At 41.1% G+C, this 27,445-nt stretch overlaps 1 protein-coding gene across 3 annotated transcripts; it reads left to right on the top strand.

Annotated features, from left to right (window-relative positions):
• On the top strand, positions 1–27,016 carry TRMT9B (tRNA methyltransferase 9B (putative)). Of its 3 annotated transcripts, none has more exons than XM_073001308.2 (4): positions 1–565; positions 15,143–15,297; positions 16,462–16,635; positions 18,389–27,016. In XM_073001308.2, the coding sequence occupies exons 2-4, from the start codon at positions 15,144–15,146 to the stop codon at positions 19,414–19,416; spliced, it is 1,356 nt and encodes a 451-aa protein (XP_072857409.2). In that variant the 5' UTR covers positions 1–565; position 15,143; the 3' UTR covers positions 19,417–27,016. The 3 variants fall into 3 exon arrangements, with proteins under 3 accessions (XP_072857409.2, XP_078250770.1, XP_020645312.3); XM_078394644.1 differs by lacking the exon at positions 1–565 and adding an exon at positions 605–1,738; XM_020789653.3 differs by lacking the exon at positions 1–565 and having other exon boundaries at positions 5,380–15,297.
• The last annotated feature ends 429 nt before the right edge of the window (positions 27,017–27,445 follow it).

The following is a 27,445-nucleotide window of genomic DNA, read 5'->3' as shown; positions in this document are numbered from 1 at the left end:
CACCTCCCGCCCTGGAGAAGCCCCTCCCTGAAACCCACCGCTGCCCGATTAGCATTCCTCTTGCGCGCCATTCTGGCTGCCCCGCGGCTTGCAGGGACATTTCCCGCCACCCCCCTCCTCGCCCTCCCGCTTGCCGCGCGGGGGCGCGTGACGGTCTCTCTTCCCTTCACCTGCTCCGCCAAGTCGAGCCCCGCGCCGGACGCGCGCTCTCCCATCCGCCCTCCCGCCCTCAACTCGCCCACCTCCCGCGCCCATTCCCTCCTCAGGCCGACTACACCCCGCAGGCGTGCACGCCCTCACCCCCCCCCCGAGAAACCCCGTCAAGAAACCGAGAGGGGCCACAGCGGCGAGCGGGAGAGATGGCATGAGCCCGCACCCTCCGCCTCCAGAGCCCGGCTCTGGGTCAAGCGCCTCCTCCTCCTCGCCTTTCGCCTCTCCGGGCAGGATGCAGCAGCAGCAGCAGCAGGAGGGGCGGCCGCCGCCTGTGGCCGGCCGCGGGCGGTGTACGGCGGCGAGGGGACGCGGATGAGGCGGGTCCCTCCCTGCCTCCTGCCGGCGGGTGCAGGTAACAAGAGGGGGGCCGGATGGGAAGGCGCTTCGGGATGCCGGCACCGGGCGAACCGCAGTGGCTCAGGCATTTGAAGGCAATGCTTGTGCGGGTCTTTCAGGATGCATACGGTAGCTCGTCCGTGCCGAAGAACGTTGTATAATAGACCCTCTGCGGAAATGTGGCCAGAGCGAGGATGGCTGGGCTGTTTTCTCTCTGCCTTCAAGGCTTCGGAACGGCTAAGAGGACGCCGGGGCTCTACACGCTCTTCTAGCAGGTCCTGCTAAAGCTAGTGGGACTTTAGGATCCGGCTGTAAGAAAGCAGGATCGACATTTTTGATGAAGCTTGCTCTCTTTCTGTCCGCATATGCCCATACACGCCCAAAGTACTGAGCGATTTTGATCCTCTGTGTGTTCTTAAAAGCCTTTATACTGTTTCCTTGTCGATGCTGAATTTAAATGCCATTGCCTCTCTCATCGGTCTTATACAACTTATCCCTTTTTGTCTGCTGGTTCTTTCTAGCACCTGCTTACTCCACCTCGTTATTTTGGGACTGGCATTACTGTATGCTAGCGGCAGCATTCCTCCCTCCCTCCCTCTTTAAACAATGTGGCTGCTTTTTGCAAAAATCTTAAAATAGCTCCAATCTTTGAAGTGGGTGGGGTGGAATTCGTGCCTTGCGCCGGGTTTGTTCTTGAAGCCCTGTAGCATCCTCATAGCTACAGAATGTAGCTGCTCTGATATTTGCCTCTGGGCTGTTGGGCTGGCTTGAAAAACTTTAATTTCTCGCCTTAGAAACGTATAGCCTTTTCCAGCTCTTTTGCTGTTTCTTACATGTCAGCTTTTGTATGGTCACAGTTTGTTTCTTGTGGATCAACATGGCTATCTCTGTTTCGATGTTTGTACTGTAAAGGCTGCTTCAGCCATGAAACTCCCCTGTATGGATACTATTTCTGAATTGGAAGAAACCTATCATTCGTGTGCCTCCATTAACAAATGATTCTATTAGAAGTGATGTATTTGTCACGTGGGTTTGTGAATGTGCTTTTGATCCTGTACAGAAGTGATAGGATGTGCCAAAGAAGTATAAATCTAGTACAGGAGGAGAAATGGGGTAGAAACATTTCACCCTGAATCTTACTCCAGTCTGCAAGAGTGGGAGGATTTCATCTGCAGACAGTAAAAGGACGGTACTTTTGGTCTCTGTGTGTGTCTGTGTGTGTGTCTGTGTGTGCTGGTCACATTGCTAGGAGTGGCAGTAGCCAAATGATGCCCTTCTGATTTCCCTGGCTGTTGCTAGCCTGTACCTTCTGTTTACATAGCTGTGCACCATGTATAGTTTCTTTATACATATTGTGGTAGCCATATGCTCCATCTTAAACAGTGCCTTGTTTACCATCTTTCAGTAGCACTGGGTATTTTGTGTATGTGCTGCTCTTTCTAAAAGAAACTGTCTGCTTTATAGCAGTTTTGTTTAAATTATGCACTTGGTTGGGAAAAAAATATTTTTAAGTCTTATTGGGTGTGGCAGGGGATTATCATGAGCTAGAACAAATGTATTAAATGCAAAACAATAAGCCTGTGGCAGTGGAAACTTGAAACAATGTATAGTTATGTAATGGAAATGTGTGTAATTAGATGGCAGTGTTCAAGGCCTATTCATGCTGAGGCTGAGAATTAGGGTAATTTAAATATAGAGACAAAATGTATTGACTCATAATGGACTTACAGACATTTGTTAGTGATATCTTTGAGATTGTATATATAGCAATCGAATGGGTGCTACAACACTATAGTAGTAGTGTTGTTACTTTTTAAGCATTAGTCTTCGTAAACCTTAATAACAAATGCTATATATACAATGTTAGGTTTAACACAACGAGTAGAAATGGTCTAGAGGGTCGGGGTATAAATTTAATAAATAAATAAATAAATAAATACAACTATTTTTCTGTTTATAATATACTGTATTTTAAAAGTATTTTTCAGAATCCTTTTATTATGCAAATGCATACTATTTTCTGATCCACAAATTTCTTTCTCTTTCCAATCCTGAGAAACCTAATTTACAAATTAACTGTAAATAAGTCATCCTATAGATATGTTTCAGACTCTCTGATATAATACCTTTTCTTGACTGTTATATGTTTTTTCATATAATTGTATGGAGTATTCTTTCTTCGCTTGGAACATTTATGATCACAAGTATCAGGGCCTCATTATTCATTGGTAGCACCCATTCAAGGGAACTTTCTCATCAAAGAAGCTTGAGAAGCAGAAATGCTGGCAACTTCCAGGAGATAAAAGACATTTCTATTTTGGAGGGTCATTAGACAATGATTGTGTCTGTTTGGATTTACACTAGATTTATGGTCTTGTGGATTGATTCAGTTCTTCAAAATATTCATCATCATCATCATCATCATCATCATCATCATCATCATCATCATCATCATCATCATCATCATCCCTCTGGTTCATGAGTGTAGGATATTGTGCTTCTCCATAATTAAAAGCACCAGAAAATGGCCCTGTATTGCTACACACAGTATCATGCTTGCATTGCAAGCAGGATGCCAAACTTTCCATAACAAAGGGCTATTTGAATGTTGACAACATCTATTGGAGCAGTCATAATGGTCTACAGCAGCAATGGTTCCCAACCTTGGTCCCCAGATGTTCTTTGACTAAAACTCCCAGAAGCCTTCACCACAATATGTGCAGGCTAGAATTTCTGGAAGTTGTACTTCAAGAACATATGGGGACCCAAGATTAGGAACCACTTGTTTATAGGATACCGTTGTGTGTTCACTACCATTCACACTTGTCAAAAACAGCCCAGACAATTACTTTGTGTTTTGATGAGACATGGTTAATGATGAAAAAAGGATAACAATTTCCCTTGCTTGGTATCCATTTGTGAATGGTAGTGAGCACAAGAGGGCACCCTGTAGACCATCCTGACTTAAACGAGTGAGCTTCTGAATATTTGTTCTCTATTCTTTTTAAAATATCTTTTACAATATTTTTAAAACCAGACACAGAACGGCTTTCCTAACACTAGTACCTGTTTGGCCAGGATGGAGTTAAAAAGTTCTCCACTTGGTAAAGGTAAAGGTTCCCCTTGACAATTTGTCCAGTCATGTCCGACTCTAGGCGGCGGTGCTCATCTCCGTTTCCAACCCATAGCGCTAGCGTTTTGTCCTCAGGCAATCCTCCATGGTCACATGGCCAGTGTGACTTGACACGGAACGCCATTTACCTTCCTACTGAGGTGGTATCTATTTATCTACTCACATTTTGCATTTTGCATGCTTTCTAACCGCTAGGTTGGTGGAAGCTGGGACAAATGACGGAGGCTCACTCAGTCGCATGGATTCGAATTTACGACTGCAGGTCTTCTGACCTTGCAGCACAGAGGCTTCAACGGTTTAACCCACAGCGCCACCACGTCCCTTTAACTTCTGCAGTCCTTCTCCACCCATTGTGATGGGTCATTGATCGTTGTTAACAGGAAACTTTAGACACAATATGTCTCCTATTTATCATGCTGTCTTTTCATCAATCCCCAGAAGGATTAGGGATACACACAAGAGATATCACTGTTAACGACAGTGAGGATATATCAGGGATCTCCTACCAACTATCCTCAGACTGAAGAAGCTGCTTGGATGAGTAGTGAAACATTTCAACCAAAGAAGAAAGAAGTCCAGTTGCCATGGCTCAACTTCCAGTTAAAGCAAGACTGTTTTTTGGACTCTTAAAACACACACACACATCACACATCATATTTTGACTGTTTCTGTGACTTTTCATTGTCTTCTAAACATTTTTCTTCCTGGCCCACAAAGTTTCAACAATGCATTTGCTTTAGAACAGCCTTGCTGGCAAGCCTGTTAAAACTATGCTCAGTCTTTTAACCAGTGTTATTTTCCCCCTTTGAATTGGCTTTTTTGAGGATCCGTATTTCATCCCCTGCAGCCTAGATTATCTCGAAATTGAAAAAAAGTGGGAGAACTATTCTATTTCAAGTTAAGCAAAGCAAAGTAAAGCGTGCTGCTTATATACCGCCCCATAGTGCTTCAAGCACTCTCTGGGCAGTTTACAAGTTAATTATGCAGGCTACACATTGCCCCCCCCCCCGAGCGAGCTGGGTACTCATTTTACCAACCTCGGAAGGGTAGAAGGCTGAGTCAATCTTGAGCTGGCTACCTGGGATTGAACCCCAGGTCATGAGCACAGTTTTGGCTGCAGTACAGCGGTTTAACCACTGCGCCACGAGACTCAGTACAAGACTTAACTACCATGTCCTCTGCTTATATAAACATATGTTCTAATTATTATGTTTCATTTGTTTGAGATAGTGGATTGCTGTGCACAAAATTTCACACTGTATCTGCTATTCTCTAAGGATTGTCCAATTCTTTTTCTTTTTGTTATTTATACATGTTGACGAAGATTAATATGACTAACTAAGATGACTGTCTGTACAGTGGTGCCCCTTATAGCGAGGTTAATCCGTTCCGGATTAACCTTCGCTATACGAAAACATCGCTGTGCGGGGCAGGAAAACCTATTGGAACGCATTAAACTTAGTTTAATGCGTTCCAATAAGTGTGTAAACTTACCCCCTCCAGCGATGTTTTCGCTCCGGCGGCCATTTTGGAGCCGCCGATCAGCTGTTCGGCAGCTCCAAAATGGCCGCCGGAGCCCCAATCGTCGCAAAGCGAGTGCGGCGATTGGGGCTGATCCGTATAGCGATCCCCAAAAAGGGATCGCTATACGGATTTTTCGTTAAACGGTGCACTCGTTAAGCGAGGCACCACTGTACTTTAATTTCGCTTTTACCTCTCTACTTATACCTCACCCTCTGCAAGCCATGTAACTCAGCTCATTATTTTATGTATCTGATTAATTTTACTGCTCTCCATAAAATATTGTTCCATAATTCAGTTGTCACTCTTTAAGTTGCCACAAAACTCTACTGTTTTGGCCGTAATCTGGACTTTTCAAACATAGTATGCTTGAACTTCCCAAAGCTGCATTCTTGAGCCACTGCTGGCAGCTAAATTCCCTCAGTAATGTCTGTCCCATGTTTATGGGCTTGTCAAGACTTTGGATTAACAATCAGCCTGAAGAAAACACAAGTCATGGGCCAGGGTGTGGACTCACTTTCCTCTGTTACCATCTCCATGCAAGAATTGAAGGTTGTTCATGAATTTGTGTACCTTGGCTCAATGATTTCTGACACTCTGTCCCTAGATGTTGAGCTGGATAAATGCATTGGCAAAGCAGCTACCATGTTTTCTAGACTCACAAAGAGAGTATGGCTTAATAAGAAGCTGACAGCATATACCAAGATCCAGGTCTATAGAGCCTGTGTCCTGAGTACACTCCTGTACTGCAGTGAGTCCTGGACCTTTGTGCACGACAGGAAAGGAAGCTGAATATGTCCCATATGTGTTGTCTCTGACGCATTTTTGGTATCACCTGGCAGGACAAAATTCCAAATAGAGTAGTCCTAGATCAAGCTGGAATGTTTAGCATGTATACATTACTAAAACAGTGATGTCTATGTTGGCTCGGGCATGTCGTGAGAATGGCTGACAGTCAGATTCAAAAAGCTCTCCTGTATAGAGAATTAGTGCAGGGAAATCATCCCAGAGGGAGACCACAGCTGCGATACAAGGATATCTGCCAGTGGGATCTGAAGGCCTTGGGAATGGACCTCAACAGATGGGAAACCTTGACATCTGAGCGTTCAGCCTAGAGGCAGGCGGTGCATCATGGCCTCTCCCAATTTGAAGAGGCACCTGTTCAGCAGGCCGAGGCAAAGAGGCAGTCCCAAAAGCAGCAAAATCAGGGAGCTGGACAGGGGACAGATTGTCTTCAGTGTGGAAAGAATTGTCACTCTCAAATTGGCCTTCTCAGCCATGCTAGACATTGTTCCTCTATTCCGAGCACGTTACCATAGTATCTTGAGAATGAAGGATGCCTACAGCTATTTAAATTCAATCAGTGCTCCAGTAGAGTGTCCAAGATTGTATCCCAAACTTCATAAACTTGCTTATTTATACACAACATTACAAGAAAATATGGAATATTTCATTGATGATGAACCACATTCAGTATTTGGTTGTTAATATTTAAATGTATTTATTGGATTGAATAATAACATCTAATCAAGAAGAGCAGAATGTCTTGGAAGCTGTGATGGATACTTCAATGCAAGAAGCATATACACAGGAGATAATATATTCGTTCACATTTAAAAGATTAGTGCAGCAAATACTGTGCACTTTTAATTAGCCTGCAGCATCAAAGACTAATCATAGAACTTTTAATACAAGCACCAACTATAATTGCTACTTTATATAAAGTCTATCAATAATTCAATTCTTCACTTTTAAAAAAAAAGACCAGTTATGCCATATTTTAAAAAACTGTGGCAGAGACATACTTTAGACATTTACTGGATGATCTAATCCTAATTACTGTACTAATAAATTTCACTCTGACATTTCAATGCTAGTGAGGGGGTGTTGTAAGCCCCCTCCATCCACTACCCAAGCAGGTATTTTATGTTTTTAAAAGATTTATCAATTGAAAGTTGTCCCAGCATAAGAGATGCCATGATCTTGAAATGTATAACTTTTTTGTGATTAGTCTTTTTAAGCAGCTTGTTCTACAGGAAAAGCCAAAAATCCTATGGCTGGGATGAGTCTAAGTGGCAGCAGGAATTCTGAGGTAATATTTTTAGATGGAGCTTGGTATTCTGGGAATTGATGGTAGGGTGTACGATCTGAATAGGAGGGATCTTTTTTGAGAACAGCAATATCTGAGCAATGAAAGGAAAAGGTGAGTGCTGATAGGAAACTACATCTGAAAGCAGCTGGTCTTAATATGAGGGAGCATGAAGTGGCCCACTTAGGTAACATATCTGAGGGTTAGTGAAGGTGAAGAAGCTGGAAGTTTTGAATTTTAAAAAAAGTGAGCCAGGGTAGTGTGAAGACAGAACGTACAACAAATTTAGTTGGAAGAGGGTGAATAACATCTAATGTAGCAAATGTGTGTGTTCTACAGTAACTCTTTGTAACGGATTCACTTTCTGAAATCTAGCTGTTTCTCACACCAATGTCTAAAAATAACCACTCTGCCAGCTTTCTCCAGTTTGGTGCTCTCCAGATATGTTCAACTGCAACTTTCATTATCCCCATTTCCAAGCAACAAGTGACTGGCCCTTGCTCATTATTGATTGCTCTTGTTTCAACTGATCCTTAACAACAGAAGCACACATCTGAATCCTTCACATAGATTTTTGCTTTTTCCTATTGCTGCTGCTATGAAGCATCCAGGGCTTTCTGTTTTTAAAACTGTTGTATTCATTATGCACTCTATGTTATGTCCAGAGAAGTTACACAGTTAGCACTTCTTGCCACTGTATTATCTACTTTACATGGACAAAAAATAACAAGAATTGCTCCTTTTGTCCACTTCCCTTGTCTGGGATATATGCAACCAAGTAAGTTTCAATTAGAAGGAGGTCATTTTATTGATGGGAGTTACAGAAAGTTTGCTTATCAAAATTTGGTTGATTCAATAGATCTGATCCAGTTGGAATTAACAACAGGAGTTAGTGCTCTAGGCATTAGGAAGGGAGATTTTGAGAATGAGTTGATGTTAGCAAGAGATGATAAAAGCAACAACAATAACAAAAATTCTTTAGGTATGCATGTAGCAACAGATAAAGAAAAAGGAATAGTGTCTCAGCTACTTAACTGTAGTGGCAAAATTATAACAGACAACGAAGAAAAGGCAGAAGTGCTCAGTTCCTACTTTAGTTGGATTTTTTTACCAAAAGAGAATCTATGACCCTCCTGGCAAATGTGAAGTACAAGTGGAGGGACAGGATTGTAGCTCGGGATTGATAGACAAATAATCAAGGAATAGCTCATTATTCAAACAAGTTCAAATGCCCAGGGTCTGATAAACTGCATACAAGACTTCTGGAGGAACTGGCTGAAGAACTCTCAGAACCATTATCTATTATTTTCCTGGAATCATGGAAGCTGGGTGAAGTACCAGATGATTTAAGGATGGCTAACATTGCCACTGTCTTTAAAAAGAGCAAAAAGGCAGAAGCTGGGAACTACAGATCAGTCAACCTGACATCAATCCCAGGGAAATTTCTGGAGCAGATTATAAAGTGGTCATTCTGTAAGCACAGTGAAAATAATGCAGTAATAACTAGAAGGTAACACAGGTTTGTCAATAATAAATCCTGCCAGACTAATCTGGCAGCATTTATCTCATTTTTTGATTGGATAATCCTGTGGGAATGCTGTAGACATAATATATCTTGACTTCAGCAAAGCTTTTGACAATGCTCTATGATATTCTGATTAGCAAGGTAGTTAGGTATGGGTTAGATATAACCACTATCAGTTGGTTACAAAACCATAGTCAGAGAGTGCTTATCAGTGTCTCATTCTCATATTAGGAGGAGGTAGCAAGTGGAGTACCACAAGGCTCAGTCCTGAGCCTGGTGCTCTCCAACAGTTTTGTTAATGACTTGGATGAGGGGGCTCATGGCATGCTATGCAATTTGTAGATGGCACAAAATTGGGTGGAATAGCTAATATCCTGGAAAACAGGAACAAAATTTGAAGATATCTTAATAGGCTTGAGCACTGGTCTGAAAACAGCAGTGAAATTTAACAAGGTTTAAACTCAAAGTTTTACACTTAGGAAAAAAATGCACGTTACAAGATGGAGGATACTGGCTCAGCAATACAACATGTGAGAAGGATCTTAGAATTATTGGAGATCATAAGTTGAATATGAGCCAACAGTGTGATGCAGCTGCAAAAAAGGCAAATGGCATTTTAGGCTTCTATTTGGCACTGGTTAAGCCTCATCTTGAATCCTGTGTCCAGTTCTGGACACCACACTTTAAAGAAGGATGCAGACAAACTGGAACAGGTTCAGAGGAGGGCAACAAAGATGACCAGGGGACTGGAGACCAAGCCCTATGAGGAAAGACTGAAAAATCTGGACATATTTGGCCTTGAAAAAAGAAGACTAAGGGGACATGTGAAAGCACTCTTCAAATACTTGAAAGGTTGTAATATGGGGTGGTGATGGTGGTGGTTGCAAGACCTATTCTCAATCATTACAGAGTGCAGGACATGCAATAATTGTCTCAAGGTATCGGAAGCCAGATTTAGTTGAATATCATAAAAAGCTTCTTAACAGAGCAGTACAACAGTGGAACCAATTACCTTGGTACGTGGTGATCTGTCTATCACTGGAGGCATCAAGAGAAAGTTATACAGCCGTCTACCAGATACACTTTAATTGGATTGCTGCAATGCGCAGGAGGTTGGACTCGATGGCCTTATAGGCCCCTTCCAACTCCATTATTCTATTATTCTACTTCTGTCATCTCCATTGTATCTTCTAGACTGTAAGACTTTTGAAGTAGAAAGATTCCTCTTCTTCTGTTTAATACTCATATTAACCTGTTTAATACACCACCAATGTCAGTGTTGTTGTTGCTGTGCTCATCATCATTATCATCACAAATATGCACTTTTGAAAAAAAAAAACACAATTCTGAGGTGGCTTTAAAAATGCATAATTCAATTTAAATTTATTTGGAGATATTCAAAATGTAGTGGCAATGGAGACAAGCCTGGATCAGCTGTGTCATCAGAGAGATTGAGACAGCCATTCCAGCCTGTCAGAAAAGGATGATAACTTGTTATTTCCTTGTTTGTTATGGTATTTTTACTGCCAGGTACAGAGAGGGGTCCTTGTATGATTTTTTTTTTTTGCATGATGTGCTAAAGTATCTTGACTGGCTTTCTCTAGTCAAGAAAACTAGGGGCGGGGGATGTGGGACATTTGATATTTTCCCCCAAGCAGTGTGGTGTCTTGGGACAGCCCTTGAAGAGGCATATTTCATGAAATTACATTTCTAACTAACTTTTTATTTTTATTAGTTGAGTAAGATAAAAATTGGCCTATCTGTCCAGTCTAAATGCATTGGTTCTCCATGCATGCATCTTTGCACATGGAGAGCTCTTTCTTATGCTGTCTGCCAAAAGTGCCAGCAGTAGAGAATTTGGTCACAATATGTGTCAGCAGCAGGAGTTGGGCTAGCCCACTGGTTCTTAACCTTGGGTTACTCAGGAGTTTTGGACTGCAACTCCCAGAAGCCTTCACCACCAACTCTGCTGGCTGGGGTTTCTGGGAGTTGCAGTTCAAAAACATCCGAGTAACCCAAGGTTAAGAACCAGTGGGCTAGCCAACACATCTCTGAGATTACTCTTCTCATATTTTCCACCTGTAGGGGGTAGGTGGTTCTTGTGAACCTCCCTGAGTAGTTTGACATAATTCTGAAAGCAGAGCTGCAAGCTTATTTTTGCTGAGAGAGGGCCAAATTATGTTCTACGTATAGGCCATGATTAGGAAAAATAATTCCTTAAGTATTCTCACAGGCTTTCACGGCTGGGATCTGATGGTTGTTGTAGGTTTTTTTGGGCTGTTTGGCCGTGTTCTTAAGGTTTTTCTTCCGTTCACCAGTCTCTGTGGCCGGCATCTTCAGAGGACAGGAGTCAGAACTCTGTCTGTGCTCTGTTGCAATTTGAGGGATAGTTGAGTATTTATAGCTGTGGGATCAGCTTTTGTCCTTTTCAGGACACCCAATCTCCTGAAAAGGACAAAAGCTGATCTCACAGCTATTAATACTCAACTATCCCACAAACTGCATCAGAGCACAGACAGAGTTTTGACTCCTGTCCTCTGAAGATGCCGGCCACAGGGACTGGTGAAACGTTAGGAAGAAAAACCTTAAGAACAGGGCCAAACAGCCCAAAAAACCTACAACAACCAATTCCTTAAGTGTTAAAGATATTTGACAGTCACAGCAGGAGTGCTTCACACCTCCTGTACTTTGCAAATTGATTTGCTTTTTTTGTGTGATTGTTCTTCTGAATCTGAAAGGTCTCCTAGGATCATATATTTGGATCACTAAAGGATTTCCACCTTCCAGCAATGTAATGTATACTTTGGCCCTGACGTGTTGATTCATGTGCTATCATGAAGTGCACTTCACCATGTCCTGCCGAAAATGTGGAACTTGTCCATGCAGGATCTACTTAGGCAGCCTCTGCTAGGCTTTCTGAACCTTGCCAGGATTTCAGACATCCAAGATACTTTGCTTCATGCTACTGCAGCACAATTGTTATGTTGCCTTTGGGCTTTGCTGAAAAATTTTAATTTAACCTTCAGCCAAGGTAGTATGATGCATAGTTGGCATAAGCTTGCAATTCTGTAAAGTGGTCTGCACTTAGTGTAAGCTGCTGTGCTTTTTCCATTTCTGTTCAAGAGAGGATAGAAAGAGAAATATACAAAGGAGTGGAAAGAACACTTAGCCTGTATTTATAAAACACTTAAGAAAACTTGTTCTCTTTGCGTTTAGTGAGAGTAAGCTGGCTGCAGAGAAGAAAGGCTTAAGTGGTTTACGGTTTGCACTGACTTAAATCTAAGGTTGTCATTTGAGAGATGTAAAACTAAATAAACAGGAAGCACAGAAAATGTGAAAGATGAAAATTGCAACTATCTGATTGAATTGGGGTTGTCTATGGAAAATGGATAAGGGACATAGTGGCGCTGCAGGTTAAACCACAGAAACCTCTGTGCTGCAAGGTCAGAAGACCTGCAGTTGTAAGATCGAATCCATGCGACGGAATGAGCTCCTGTCGCTTGTCCCAGTTCCTGCCAACCTAGCAGTTCGAAAGCATGCAAATGCAAGTAGATAAATAGGTACTACGTCGGTGGGAAGGTAAACGGCGTTCTGTGTCTAGTCGCACTGGCCACGTGACCACAGAAGATTGTCTTCAGACAAACACTGGCTCTACGGCTTGGAAATGAGGATGAGCACCACACCCTAGAGTTGGACACGACTAGACAAATTGTCAAGGGGAACCTTTACCTTTATGGAAAATGGATGTTTGAGGAACAAGCAATAGTAGCATTAATTTTGAGTAAACCTACCTGATAAGTCTCTGTTATGAAACTGTTGCAAGACGTCTGTCAAGCACAAACCAAATCTGTACCAAGTTAAATGTTCAATTAATCACTGTTCATTCTGCAACATATTTTTAGGTAAATATTCTTAAAGTTTACTATGGCTGAATTATTATTATTTTTTATCAGATGACACACACATGTGCGTATCAAGGGATGATATTCATAATCTGTGTCTTTTTATACTCACCTTTAATCTGCTGTGGACAAACTCTCACAAATATTTCAACATATATAGCTATAGGTGCTATATATGATTTTAGCAACTACTTTATGTGGAGTCCTGGCAGTGGAGAAACAGTAGCAACCATATCGCCATGAAAACCAAATTAAATGGTGGGATTATATTGCAACAAAGAAAGATGTGGAGCTTTGATTCTCAGTCAGTGGTTTGGGTCCTTCGATGGGGGAAACGTGTATGAGGATTTCAAGGGAGGTTTGTAGTTTTTAAAAAATATGTTCAGTATTATCATATTTTTAGTTAGAAAACAGGAAAAAATTACACCAATGGCTTTATTAGTATGCAGTTGTTTACAGCTTCTGATGAGAAGACCTGTTATCTTTGTTTTATCTGTGAGTTATGCTACAGTTAATCTTTAAAAAACTTGAGCTAAATATTTTTCCCTGAGAAAATATTGCCAAAGCATTGATTTGTTTTTAGATACAGTGGCTGAAATCATGTTGCCTAGCTCTGTGTGTGCAGTGGGGATGACATGATGTGAAGGGGCCACTGCTAGCACCCCGACAGGCTGTTATCTCCCACTCCAGACACCTAGGCAAGACTCTTGGAGCCAGCAGCTGCTGGTTCCAAGATGAACAAGGGGTGGAAGCACCTTTCCCAGGAGAGCAAGGAGGCCACCACTGAAAAGGAACACCGCTAAGAGCCTTGTGGCGCAGTGGTTAAACCGCTGTACTGCAGCCAAAACTATGCTCACGACCTGGGGTTCAATCCCAGGTAGCCGGCTCAAGGTTGACTCAGCCTTCTATCCTTCCGAGGTCGGTAAAATGAGTACCCAGCTTGTTGGGGAGGCAATATGTAGCCTGCGTATTAACTTGTAAACTGCCCAGAGAGTGCTTGAAGCGCTATGGGGCAGTATATAAGCAGCACGCTTTGCTTTGCTTTGCTGTGGGGGGACAAAGAGGGTGAGGCATTTCTGCAGCTGGAGGCTGTAAAGGAGGCACTGAAGGAGGTGGGGTGGCTGGTGAGAGAAAGAGAGAGGGGGGGAAGCATGTCAGGTGTCTGGGGTGGCCTACCTGTGGCTCTCTGAGCAAGAAGAGAGAGCCTGGGGCTATGCACAGACTGATGCTTTGGGGGCAGGGGAAGTCTTGGAGCCAGACAAGGACTGGGATTATATATACTGCAAAGATCCCTGGATGAACAAGGGATGGAAGCACCTGCCCCAGGAGGTGCTTCCACATCCCCAAAGGGCAGAATTGTGCATTGGATGGAGGCACTCTGCTGGAGTAGAGAGTGTGCACCACAATGAAAAGACCACCACTGCCAGCTGGAGCCAAGGGCCCCCCACACTGACAGAGCCGTGATACTGGAAAGTGGCAGAAGGCTCATTAGCGGTGCCCCCAAGAGCAGCTGCCTCCCCCGCTGACCCTGCAGAGTCACAATAACAATTTACGACAATGCGATATGAAGAAAGTCATGCCCATCTCTACTTGGGGCGCCTTGCACTGAACTTTTTTTTGGTGCTTCCTCACACCCCCTTACAATAAATTTTCCTGAAGCACAGCTGGAAATTGTGGAGTTCAATGGACATGGGGATGGAGGAGGGTTTGCCCACCAACTCCAACAGGGACAGGGCTCACATATGGGTAGTAGTGGCAACTTGTCACAGATTAAAGGCTTTCTTTGGCAATTTTTGGGATGCATTTTACTTTAGTGTAATGTGTGTGACTCACAAGATTTGGGCCAATATTTCAAACTTTAGATAAAATTATTTGGACAATCAGGATTGAAGGGGCTATGAAATGTATATATGTATTTGTCAGAAGCAGGCAAGCATTTATCAGTGTTGAGAAACACTGCTTTAGAAGAAAGTGAATCAGAATTTTTTGAATGTGGAAACAGGTGGGTGATTGTTTTTATTTATTTATTTATTTATTTATTTATTGGACTTATATACCACCCCATAGCGCTACAAGCACTCTCCGGGCGGTTTACAATTTAATTATACAGGCTACACATTGATACCCCAGCAAGCTGGGTACTCATTTTACCGACCTCGGAAGGATGGAAGTCTGAGTCAACCTTGAGCCGGCTACCTGGGATTTGAACCCCAGGTCGTGAGCACAGTTTTAGCTGCAGTACAGCGTTTTAACCACTGCGCCATGAGGCCCATGATGTTCATGATGCTTAGTAAAGTTGCAGGATGCTTTCCTAGTAACTTTTCAAAGAAGGGTTCCCTGGTATATGTAGAATGGTTGGAAAAATGATGTTGTGTTCTATGTACTTATTGCTTGATGTATAATTGGTCTACCATTTATTGCAGGATGGAACATGAGGCTTCCCAGCTAGAAAAGCAGCATGTACATAATGTCTATGAGAGCACAGCCATATATTTCAATGACTTGCAAGGCAAAGCATGGCCTCGTGTTCGGCAGTTTCTACTGGAGCAAGAACCTGGCAGTCTTATTGCTGATATAGGTAAGGAGTGTATGTGCATGTGTTAGCACAATCAAAGAATCAGTATAATTTTCACTTACTAGAAATATACACGACAGCTTATAACACAGAAGAAAAATACTTTATCTGAAGTATACAATGAGTTTTGGTCTTCTCACCCAATTTTGTGCATTCTAATAACAGTCACAGTTCTCCAAATACAGTGGACCCTTGACTTACAGACGGCTTGACTTACAGACTTTTTGAGTTACAGACTTCTCTGGCCACAAAATTTAGGTTTGACTTGCAGACTGAGATTTGACTTACAGACCAGAAAAAAACCAAAATGGAACAAAAACGGCCTGTTACGGGATTAATCGGTTTTCAATGCACTGTAGGTCAATGGAGACTTGACTTACAGACTTTTTGACTTGAGAACCGCCTTCCAATACGGATTAAGTTCTCAAGTCAAGACCCCACTGTACCAGTTGGTGATATCACACAAGAGAAAATGTGAGAAAGACCAAGAAAGAATTTGGAAATAATTTCTCTGTGGCCTATGGAGTCCTCATTACTTTGATTATCCAGCACCTTTCCCAGAAGGGAACAGATTCTCATTTGAGAGGCCCTATGTTTGTTGCAGTGGCTTATAGGGTGACCAATATATTTCTTGCTAAGTGTGCTAGGAAGATTGAGGAAAGCACATGGTCCCTTATGCTGTTATTTTGTTGTTGCCAGATAGCTTTCCCATAAAGAAATGGGAAACAAACTTAGTGTTTTGGGTTGGGGATGGGCCCTTTGCCAGGCTGTGGCTTGCCAGCAGATGCTTGATCATGCCGATCCTTCCAGCTTATTTTGATGGCTGTTTGAAATGCTAGTTAAGCAGATGGTTAGGCTAAAAAGAAGTACATATACTGAATCACAGCAGGTAACGAAAGTAACCCATCCCTTTGAATGCATGAGCACTGGATGCAATTCTCGAATCAGTGCCGAGCTAATTAGCAAAGATTTTTAGCATTTAGCGATCAGTGTTTTTACTATTTGAGTTTTTAAAAATCCCCATGGTTTACATTCACCCTAAGAATACATACGTACATAAAATTCTACTCTGCCTTGATGTCATTGTATCTGAACAATAGAGGAGTGTGAGGTTTTATTTGCTTTTCTCCTACCTGTGTAACAAAATTTGGTCTCTGTTGTTTTAAGGTTGTGGGACTGGAAAATATCTTGATGTCAACAGCCAGGTATATAATCTTGGATGTGATTATTGTGGCCCTTTGGTTGAGATTGCAAGAGATAAAGGTTGTGAAGTGATGGTCTGTGACAATCTGAATCTCCCCTTTCGGAGCCACTGCTTCAATGCAATCATCTCAGTGGGAGGTAAGGAAATTTGATAGTACAAGTGTCTGAAAATAGTACAGTACGAGTTATGTTCAATATGCACCGGTCATTTCACATTGGTGTTTCTTGATTATGCCCAGTATATGAAGAGTAGAACATTAGAAGCTGCCTTCTTCCACTTCAAAATGTTTGTCCACCTAGCCCAGTATAGCTGCATAATGACTGCCAGCAGATCTCCAGGATCTCAGGCAGGGATATTTCTCATCAGCTGCTACCCAATCCTTTTAAGAGAAGATGTCAGGATGTATCTGGACCCTTCTGCAAAATGAATCACTCTGGTTGGCCTCTGTATAAAATGATTCCTTTTTTTGCTGCAGTCTGAAGCACACAGAATTGTATTTGTTTGTTGGTGCTGTGGAGCAGCAAAAAGCAAGGCTCACCAAAGATAGCTAGTTAACTTGGCACACTAGCAGAAGGAGAGAGATTAGCTACCTGCCTACACTGCAAACCATAATGGTGGTTGGATTAATTGAAATGCTATTGTTTATACGTACAGTTTTAATGTTGCAAAATGTTTCATTCTTAAAAATCTTTCTTTGATTGAGGACACTGAAAAATCACTTAGAGATTGCGAACGGAAAGAGAAATAGTGGAATTAGTGGCAGTAAAAAAGAATGGAAATATTATCCATTGATTGGCTAGTGACTAGATGAGAGATTAAACAAAAATATTGACAATAGGTCAGCTGGGGACTCATTTCTCTTTTAAAAGGGTGAGTTCTCTGCTTCCCAGGACATAGGAAATGGAATGCTTCAAACCAAAGAAAGGCCCATCCCTACCTTATGGTGTCATACGTCATGAATTATGTTACAGGTATTATCTGTACAGGCTTTTGATGCTCCCCCATCCACATTCCAAACTGCCTTTCAAATTGCAGGGACCTCATGAGCTACAGAAAGAATTGCAATTCTCCAGCAGCAATACACTGTTTTATTTCATGTGCGAAAATGTAATATCTCTGAAACAGATATGGGAATTTTGAGGGATAGCATTGGGAACCAGTGCAACAAGGTACATTTGTTTTGTTGTGAACTCCAAAACTCCAATTAAGTGATGGAAATCATGGCTGTGGGGAAAATATGCTAAAACTAAGCAGAATGTTTGCTGAAATTCCATAAAACCAGAGGGATAAGTGACTGAAGTATTCCTTCTGTCAGAGGGCTAGCACTACACAGCTCTTGACTTTCCCATGACTGGTAGAACAGAATGCAAGCGAAACCATGTTGGCCCTAAGACAAAATCCATGTTGTGTTAATAATCTTTATTAGGCCAATTAAAAAGTCACAAAATGTTCTGTGCAAGCTTTCAAGACTAAAAAAATATCTTCATCATGTTATGAAAATTTGCAGGGTGGGAGTTAAGTGTTGGAACAAAGTAGCAAAACATGCAGACTACTTTGCTTGTACATCAGGTTCTCTCCTTTGCTTTTTGTAACTTCATGCCCAACAATTTTTTTAAAGTCCGGAATGTGTGCACAGAAAATGTTGTGACTTTTATTTGGCTTGATAAAGGGATCAGGACAACCTGGATTAGTAAAACACAATTATAACATTCCAAATACTGGAATGGATTATGCAGAACAATAGAAATTATGCAGATTTAAATTATTTGTACAGGTTGCACAACAGGGTGTGTGTGTGTGTGTGCACATGCATGTGTGCAGAATTCAATTATTTTTAGCATAGAATCCACACCTCCCTGAACCCAGAACATCTTCTCGCTTCTTTTGCAGTGATTCACCATTTCTCCACAAAGCAAAGACGAATCAAAGCAATAAAAGAAATGGCCAGGGTGCTCGTACCTGGAGGCCAGATGATGATTTATGTCTGGGCTATGGAACAAAAGAATCGACACTTTGAGAAACAAGATGTGTTTGTTCCATGGAACAAAGCCTTGTGCTCCCGGCTGCTTTCTGAATCCAGTAAGGCTGGGCAGAAATCTGATTTTGCATATACTGTAAAATCTCAGAGTGTACATTCACACCATTTAATGGGTTCCAAATACAGTTATCCTATTACCCTTGATCAGAAGCATCCCCGAAGAACTGATGGCTGCTTAACCAAAGCCTGTTGTGTGAAAATTTCTGAAGAGGAAGAAAACCGATTTTATAGCGCCCTTGGGAGATCTGTTCGTTCCTGGTTTTCCTCCAGATCCCTGGATGAATCTGCCTTTATAAAGCCAAATGAGAAGGTGGAGCCTTTGAAGAACACAGTTGGATGGACAAATAGCACTGTATCTGTTCAGCCATCACGCCACTGCAGTTTAGACTTGGGTTGCCAAGGGTCCTTGCTGAAAGGGCAGCAGTTAGAAGACTATGATGAAGTTTTCATGAAGCATATGGCTTGCAAAAAATTGGAGTGGCTAGCAGCCTCAAGGTCACTGACAGAATTTAATGGTCAGCCACCTGCATTAATCCAGAGCCACAAAGGAGAAACTGCATTTTTGAGTGGTCCGATAGAACACACAAACAATGGCTATATCCATGTAGGCAATACTTGCTCTTTTGCAGGGAAACATGTTAGAAGGACTTCTTCTAGCTCCAGTGAATCTGTTGTAAATGCTGCTTTGGCTGTGGGAAACCAGGCTGCTCATGGACAGGATCCAAAAGCCTTCATGCGGTACTACCATGTTTTTCGAGAAGGGGAGTTGTTCTCTCTGCTTGAAGAAAATGTGCCTGAAGTCAACATACTGAGTTCAAGCTATGATCATGGTAATTGGTACATTATTGTGAAGAAAGCGGAGGGACAACAGCAGAAATAGTTATGGAGGACACAGACTTCAGGTGCAGCTTCTTCCAGAAACGTAGAGACAATTTTCTGTCTTATCACTCTTCTGTGTGCATCAGTATAATTTGCACATAAGAAATGCCATTTTGAAAAAAGGAGTACCTGTCATTTTGCTGAAACATGGGCTTCATACCAATAATATCTGTCATAATTGTGTATTGCTTTTAGGAGATCGACTTTGTGTTTTTAAAACATTTTTATAAATAAAACTTTTTGTAAGATGAGGAAGGAGATTTTTTTCATTATCCAAACTATAATTTTTTTGAAAAGAATACCCCAGTCAGCTCTGAGCACACAGGCACCAAGATACATGCATATCTTTACTCTCTGTGTGTCTTATTCAGGAGTTTGTACACTGTTGTGCAGCTTTTAAAATAGGCTGCATGTGTCTAGGATGTACAGTGGTACAAAATAGTATCATGTGGAATTTGTGGGTGAGATGCTGATTCCATGTCTAGAAGCCGCACACCTTTAAGAGGAAAGGGGCAAACATTTGTCAAACAACTTGCTTTTGCTTTCTGATTGATCAGCTGGGAGAAAGCATGGCTTTGTTTGCATGACTGGTGTCTTGGCCACACAGCACTGAAGGATTTGTGGGCCTTGAGGGATAGTATTGTAAGAGGAAAAAATACGCATTTGTCTTACAGGTACTATCTAACCCTTAGAAAGGAAACAGTAGTAGGTGATGGACTCAGCTTCAAAACTGAGATCACATAAGAGGTGTGTATCAAAATTAAAGGTTGGAAAAGTTCATTTGGAGGACTACTACTCTCAGAATCCTCTAGATAGTGTGCCTTAGTTGTGATAGCTGAGGGATTTTAGAAATTCTTTAATGGTCCATCAACAAAAGTAGAGGGGATATAGGTATCTTGATTTAATTTTAGATGCTTTTATCCACTGAGGAAGAGTAGGTCTCCAACTACATCAGAAATAAAGTATACAATATCCTGGCCGGTGATTTTTTTATTTTATTTTATTGAGCATAGATATCAGCAATGAAGAACACACCATTTCTCTATAGAAAGGTGAACATCACTATACAAAAGACCCTAAAATAAATGGTAACTTACAGCATTCCAAGAAATGTGTGTGCCACTGACAGTACACATCTTAAGTTATACATGTTTACTCAGAAGTCAGTCTTATTATGATTAATGAAGTTATCCCAAGTAGCTGGACACAGAATTGCAACCTGAGTCAAGTACATACTGTATCTTTACAACTTTCGTGCGACATTATTCCTGATGCATAACTCTAATAAGGTACTGGCTATTAATCATTATGTGACTTGCAGGGTATGCAATGACCTTTGTTAAGCATTCTGTGGCAGGTTTAGTCAAGTTAAATATTAGTTTCTTAGGGATAATGTACATTAAGCTTCAGGTCCCAGAGACAGGCTTCATGTACTGCAGCTTATCTGTTCCCCAACTCAACTTGGCTTCAACTTCATCTTTGGAAAGTTTGTCAGCTTTTTCTGGTGCGACACTTGTGTACAACCAACTGTGTACCAAGTGAAAATACAGCTGATGACATTTTTTTTGCTATAGATCATTTGGAAGCTGCAAAAAACTTTATTCTGCTAAATGAGCATTTGCCATGATTTATGATAGGATTCAGTGGTGTTCTGTGTCTTCTACTAAGAGCAGGCACAGCCTTATATGCCTATTCAAATTTTAAAATACAGGTAAAGCTCATAACCTCTATTATACACAATGGTAAAAACAAACAATGATGAAGGGGGTGGGAGAATAGTTTCTCATTGTGGTTCTAGGTGGTATACTGACCCCTTTGCGAAACATTTTCTATTCATGATGGTATAGTATTTATACACTTTACCATTGCCATACAACTGTTATAATTGCATAATAGATCCGCCACAAAAAGATGGAAACAGTTGCCCAGAGCAGTACCATCTTTCCTCAAAATCATCTTCCTCTGCAAAAGTTTCTCTGGAACATCATGGCCACTTTTGACACATAATTGGTCAGTGTTGATTTTTTTGGGGGAGGGGGAGGGACACTTTCCCATAGCAAATTCATTTTTCCTCCATTGAATTCCAAATCTACTTTTATCAAAAGTCATTTTATCCTTCTGATTTTTTTTTCTGCTTTATCCTCTGACCCCACTTCACAATGCTCTGATATTTTGTACAAGACGATACTATTGGCATTTTACAAATAGTTGTTCTGTACCACTGGCAACAGTGGTGGTTGGGGCTGGATCCAGGGTTAGGTGCACGGAGCTGAGCTGGTGGAACCAGCCTTCCTCACCCTTGCCTCACTGTACCAGCTCCTTCTGCCACCCAAAGATGCACCATAAAGTTGGGGCACTTCAATGGAGTGACTGTGGCATAGGTTGAAAAGATATCAGTAAATACTTGGGGAAAGGAAAAGGCTGGAGAGCCTTCATGGAAAGGTCAGGCTTTAAAAGTCTGCTTCGGAGAGCCTCACTTGTTGATCTCAGATTTGCATAACTTCGTTGATCTCAGACTTGGATTCTTAGTCCAAGGTGAACAACTGAGAGTCCTCGAAATGCCATTGAACTGCGAGTCCCATCAGCCCTACCCATTGTAGCCTATGGTGAGGGAAAATGGTAGCTGCTGTCCAGCAACATCTGAAGACGAATAAGCTGATTTAAATCAGTAGTTCCCAGCCTTGGGTCTCCAGGTATTCTTGGACTACAGCTCCCAGAATGATGCCCAGGTAGCATTAAATCAGATTATCTGTTTCAGAACAAAGCAGTTAACTTGCGGGGAGGAGGCCTAAGTAGGAAGGTAGGTAGGAAGAAATGATCATTATCCCTCTCTCCACCATTCTGCTTTCACTCCTGCTATTCATACCATGGCTGTGGTAAGCCTAGGAGAAATCCCATACCCCTGAAGTATAAATGTAATTTAGTAGTGCAGTGCTAATGCTGTGTTATTTAAATGCAGTTCTTAAATGATTATAGCAAGACTTACTAAAATATCTCTATATGAGCACATACTATATATGAAATGCAGCATTATCTTTATGTTGTGGTATACAGTGACCAGCTTCATGTATACTGCTAAACTAAGGCCTTGGTCATGTGTTTCCCCCCTTTTCTCTTCACCAGCAATGGCATCAGATGAGAAGCAGTTGCTTCTGTTTCTACGCACACACATATAACCACTAAGGACAGCTTAGACCCAAGATAGAGACAGAGAGAGAGAGAGAGAGAAACCCAAGGATAAAAAGCCATGGTTTGAAATGTGCTTGTTCTCCTACACCACAGTTCTGCTACAGCCCAGAGTGGACATCTTTGTTTCTTTTTTCAACTAATATATGTATATATACTGTATGTGAAATCAGTTGAAAATGGAAATGAAAATGTCCACGGTTTTCCTCTTAGCTTTCCTGGAAAATCCAAGGCCTGTTGATATAATACAAAACATCTAGTGTCAGAATGGAACCAAAATGTTTGCTTTAAATAACTAGTCTGAATAAAAGTTGCAATAATAACAATCAGGGTGTGTATTCCTTAAGAGGTTGTCTTCCATAAGATCCTTTAAATATTCCTGCTTGCCAATGAATCAGTTTTGTTAGTAGAATTGATGGATCTATTTCTAGCAGGCAGAATATTAAAACTAGTACAGTATTTGAATTTCCTTTCTCTATCCACATCTTAATGAAATGCTCTTTAGATTTCATGCTTATGTACAGAATTATATTTCTTCTCCCCAATCTTTCTCTATTGAATTGCATTGATCTCTTTTTGAAGAACTCACCTATATTAGGGTGTTGTTGAGTGATCTGGCATCTTAGGGTGGTACTCCTTGGGCAGTGGGGTGGAAAGACTTCATATCTGATTGCCTGGGTTTTATGTCCAAACATGGGACCTTTAAAATAATTTGGATTCAATGTTCTACAGTCTCCATCTTTGCTACAAGGTTTTGATAATCAAGGTGCCAGAGTATGGCTTGGTAAACCAGAACTAGAGTTGTAAATCTCTGCCAGGATTTGAATGATACTTGAAAATTCTGTGAGAGATTGAATCGTGAATTTTTGTGTCCAACAGAAATCCTATTTATTTATAGGAATGGATCAGATTGATACCACTATGGGTGCCATTATAGTAATGGTAGTGCTTTCCCATGTTCCTGTTGCATTTTAGCTTTTGTCCTGAAGATGTCAAGTCATAGGCAATATCTATTCCATAGTTTCCCAATCTGGGGGTCGCAAAGTGGTTTTTTTTGGGGGGGGTTCACCATGATTATTTTTGGTTACAGCTATTTTTATATTTATTATATTAAATATGGTATACATAATGCTATTTTATTTTAATCCTCTTCACTCACAGTTTTTAGTTATTTCTGTATCCCTTTAGGTGTATTTTCTTTTTATGCATGCGTATCCCCCCTTTCCCCTCCGAAAGAAGCCCTTTCACTCTATTCTCTCTTCTCCTCCGTCTCCACCTCTGGAGCACTAACATCAGCCTTTTGGACCCGAGTGAGCGTTAGCCTGGCTCAAAGAGGCCTGAATGAGACGACATGTGGTGCGCACCGGGAATTGTGATGCCCAAGATGGCAGTAGCAGCGGCATCATCTCCTCCATCTGTCTCTCTTGCTCTTCTGGGTGTGTCAATAGCAGCTCAGTGAAGAGAGGGGGGAGATGCCTCTGGGGGCCTCCTGAATCATAGCAAGAGGGGCATAAGATGAGGGAGCAGAACTGGGGAAGGAGTGGGGCACAGGGCAGGACCCGGGCAGAGAGGTGCTTGTTTGGGTTTGAAGGGGAGCGACTCTTAACTTAGGGGGCTTTCTTGGGACAGGGAGGGTGGTTTCCACTCCCCAAAAAGTAAATTGAGGTCAAAATATATTGACATCTTTTCCTTCTCAAATTTTATCTGGTAGAGGCAGATTTATGCCTGCCATTATTATTTATCACATAAATATATTAGGTTATAATTATATTCTGAAAAATCTATTTTAATGTGCTTTCTTTACCCCATTAAAATGCCTTTTTATGGAAATGTGGCAGGTGGATCACAGGTTGGTTGACTATTTTAAAAAGGAGGTTGCAACTCGAAAAAGGTTGGAGAAACTGATCTAGTCCATATGCCATGGGTGGGTCTTGCTGTTCCGTAATAGCCATACAATCTACTGCCATGGAGGAAATATAGCCAGATATATCCTTCTGTGTGATACTGAGTGTGGTGTGGTCGACAGAGTGATGAACAAGGCTCTGGAGACCTGGATTTGAATCAGGTTTGGAAACTCACTGGGATGTGTATGTGTGCAACTGGTAAAAGCACTCCTTAAATATCTCACATACCTTGAAAGCCCCATTAAAGTCATGGTTCCAGCATGTCAGTACATAACGTCACAGACTCTTCAGTGCCATAGAGAACAGGAGCTGCTTAAAATAATGCCCAAAACATAACATAATGTAACATAACATGAGCTAGAAAGAGGTACCTAAATATTCTGAGCATTGTTATGTGATGTGTGTGAGTACCATGCTATGTGAGCTGTGGCTATAAAAATATGATTCTTAGAATATATGGTAGTTGTGTTTATCTATTGTGGTGCCATATATGTTAGCCAATAAGAGGTTGTGGCATTGCTTCATGCACACCTCACACAACACGTGCTAGATTATAGCACAAGGCTTACATTTGTTTTGGTCTAGTAATAAAATATTGCACATTGATTGGGTATAAGAGAGCCTCTTATATATTACTTTTGGTGGGGATAGTATGATTTTTCACAAGTAGGATGTGAAACATGGATGGAGGCAGCATGATTAGAAAAGATGACACATTTAAAAATGGCATGTGCAGACCCCGATCTTGAGTGTGCAGTAAGACAGCAAAGATAGGCAAAAGAAATTCTTTGCTTGCTTTTTTTTATGTGTTGATCTTTGCCTGGGTCTGTGTGCATGGGAGGGAGGGAGAGAAATGGTTGATTTTCTTATTCTGGATAATTTGCAGAGAGAAAAGTGTGTGTATGTAAAGAAACTCTGTTGTGCCTTGCATAAAGATGTGTAACTCGCCTCTTTGCACCGTAACGTGAAACTCAACAACAAGCAGAGTGAATCATTTCTTCCTCAGCTGTCACTTGGTCACAGGTTCAAAAACAAAACACCTTCATTTTATATGCTTGCTTTCCTGATCAGCAACAAGGCAGCCTAGCAGATCCTCTCAGCAATCTCCTAGTTATTCTCAACGATTATTTAGCAATTGATTTAATGTACATGTTTCTCAGCTGAAAGTCATGGGTTACAAGTGACACATTTAGTTGTTAGTGTTACCCTTCTCTTTTTAGTTATGAGAGTACAATGAAGTCATATTTAAAACACAGTATAATAAGTAGGAACCAAGTCACTTCCTTGGTTCAGTAAGATGTTCTAATTACTTATCAATGACCTTTTAAGAGAGCATTTTGACCATCTTAAAGTTATAGATCCTAATGCTTTTCCTCCTGAAAAGTAACAGAAAAAGCAAGCAATAAAATGAGCTTCTTTTTAAAAAAACATTCCAGCAAGTAATAATTATAAAGTATGTTTGAAAACTATCAAAAGTAAGGGAGAAATTTACTTTCAAAAAGTGAATTTCCAGGCACAGGTTTTATTTACAAAGTCTACAGCCACTCTTTTTATATCATTGTAGAACTCTTCTGGCATATTTATTTTGGTGTATGATGTATTTAAGAAGGTGTTCCTCTTTGATTTAAACATTTTATAGTGGGACATGAAAGTGGAGGGGGTGTCTTAAGTGGCACAAATCTGGGATGTTCAGGCTTCACAGGGTGTCATGAACTTCTTTAACTGAACTTAGAAGGCAATATTAAACAAAGCCATCTACAGTTGACCTTCACTGATCTCAAGTTGCTTCTGCACCTTGAAGAATGACTTGTAATAAAAGCATCATTGGTCAAAGAGGAATAGCCTTCATCTTTGAATTGCATATATCAAATGTTCCTTAAATGATGATACATTTTATGGGACTGGAAATGCAAATATTTGTACCGGGGAGAGGAGACTAATGGCTGTCTGTAACATGCAATTAAATAGGTTTATTCTTTGCTGATGAGGTTGATGTTCTTGAAAGCACAAATTGCTCGGTGTTGATATCTGTTGTTTCTCGTGTTGCTTTGCAATTCTTTTATTTCAAGATTATAGGCTAATTTTAAAAAAAATGGACTGGATTTTGTTTACAAGTTATGGTTTAACTCCTTCAACTGCGTTTGCACTGTGCATCCGAAGTAGCATTGACATTAATGGACATTACATTGTAATGCTGCAGTGTGGTTCAGTTCAGCATTTAGGGGAGCTTGTCAGGGGGACATATTTTTTTAGCTTGCAATGCGATACAAGTGTGTACTTTCAGTGAAAATACAAAACTCTTGATGTAAATGTCAGTTCATTATTTTTAATCCTTTGCCTTGTATTTATTTGGTCTGGCAGCTACTAAGTGTTGTAATTTCTATGTACGTAACAGCTAAATCCATGTGCACAGACATTTGAATGCTAAGCTTTATTTAACTGTAAATGTTCAGGCTTGCAACTATTCAAGGATGTGTTAATAAAGATCATTTATGTCATTAAACATAAAAAGTTTGTGTCTATGGAAGTTCAGATTGTCTGATCAAGATGACATTATTAGTTTTAGCTTCTTAAACAGTATTATGCCCAAGCTACAGAATAGCAGTGAGAACCTGTAAGAGTCTGGGCGTATTAAAATTGTTATATTCAATGTACACTTCTGGAGCCTAAGAGCTAAAATCCAACCCAGCAATTACCCTGTCCTTTCCAAAGAACCATTCTTAATGAGCAACTGGAATCAATCTTACTTTTAATTGTAGGACTGCAGTAGTGGAAAAAGTTGGCCAGTCCATCCCATTGTGTATCTAAGGACTTGTCTACAGGGGCTCATAAGGAGTGGGCTTCATCAGGCTAAATGAGGTCGCTTAAGTAGGGTAGAGGTCTGGTATGCCATTTGGTGCAATCCTTGCATTCAGAGGCATACTATTCTCAAGTGACCCT

This window comes from Pogona vitticeps, chromosome 5 (genome assembly GCF_051106095.1).
Source record: "Pogona vitticeps strain Pit_001003342236 chromosome 5, PviZW2.1, whole genome shotgun sequence".
NCBI lineage: Eukaryota > Metazoa > Chordata > Lepidosauria > Squamata > Agamidae > Pogona > Pogona vitticeps.
This window is presented reverse-complemented; position numbering and strand designations above follow the sequence as displayed.

Bases quoted from the DNA above. Each gene is read 5' to 3' on its own strand.
- TRMT9B (XM_020789653.3), top strand. From the start codon at position 15,114: ATGTATAATTGGTCTACCATTTATTGCAGGATGGAACATGAGGCTTCC. The intron at 15,298-16,461 runs GTAAGGAGTGTA...TGTTGTTTTAAG, and splicing joins CAGTCTTATTGCTGATATAG to GTTGTGGGACTGGAAAATAT. The intron at 16,636-18,388 runs GTAAGGAAATTT...CTTCTTTTGCAG, and splicing joins TGCAATCATCTCAGTGGGAG to TGATTCACCATTTCTCCACA.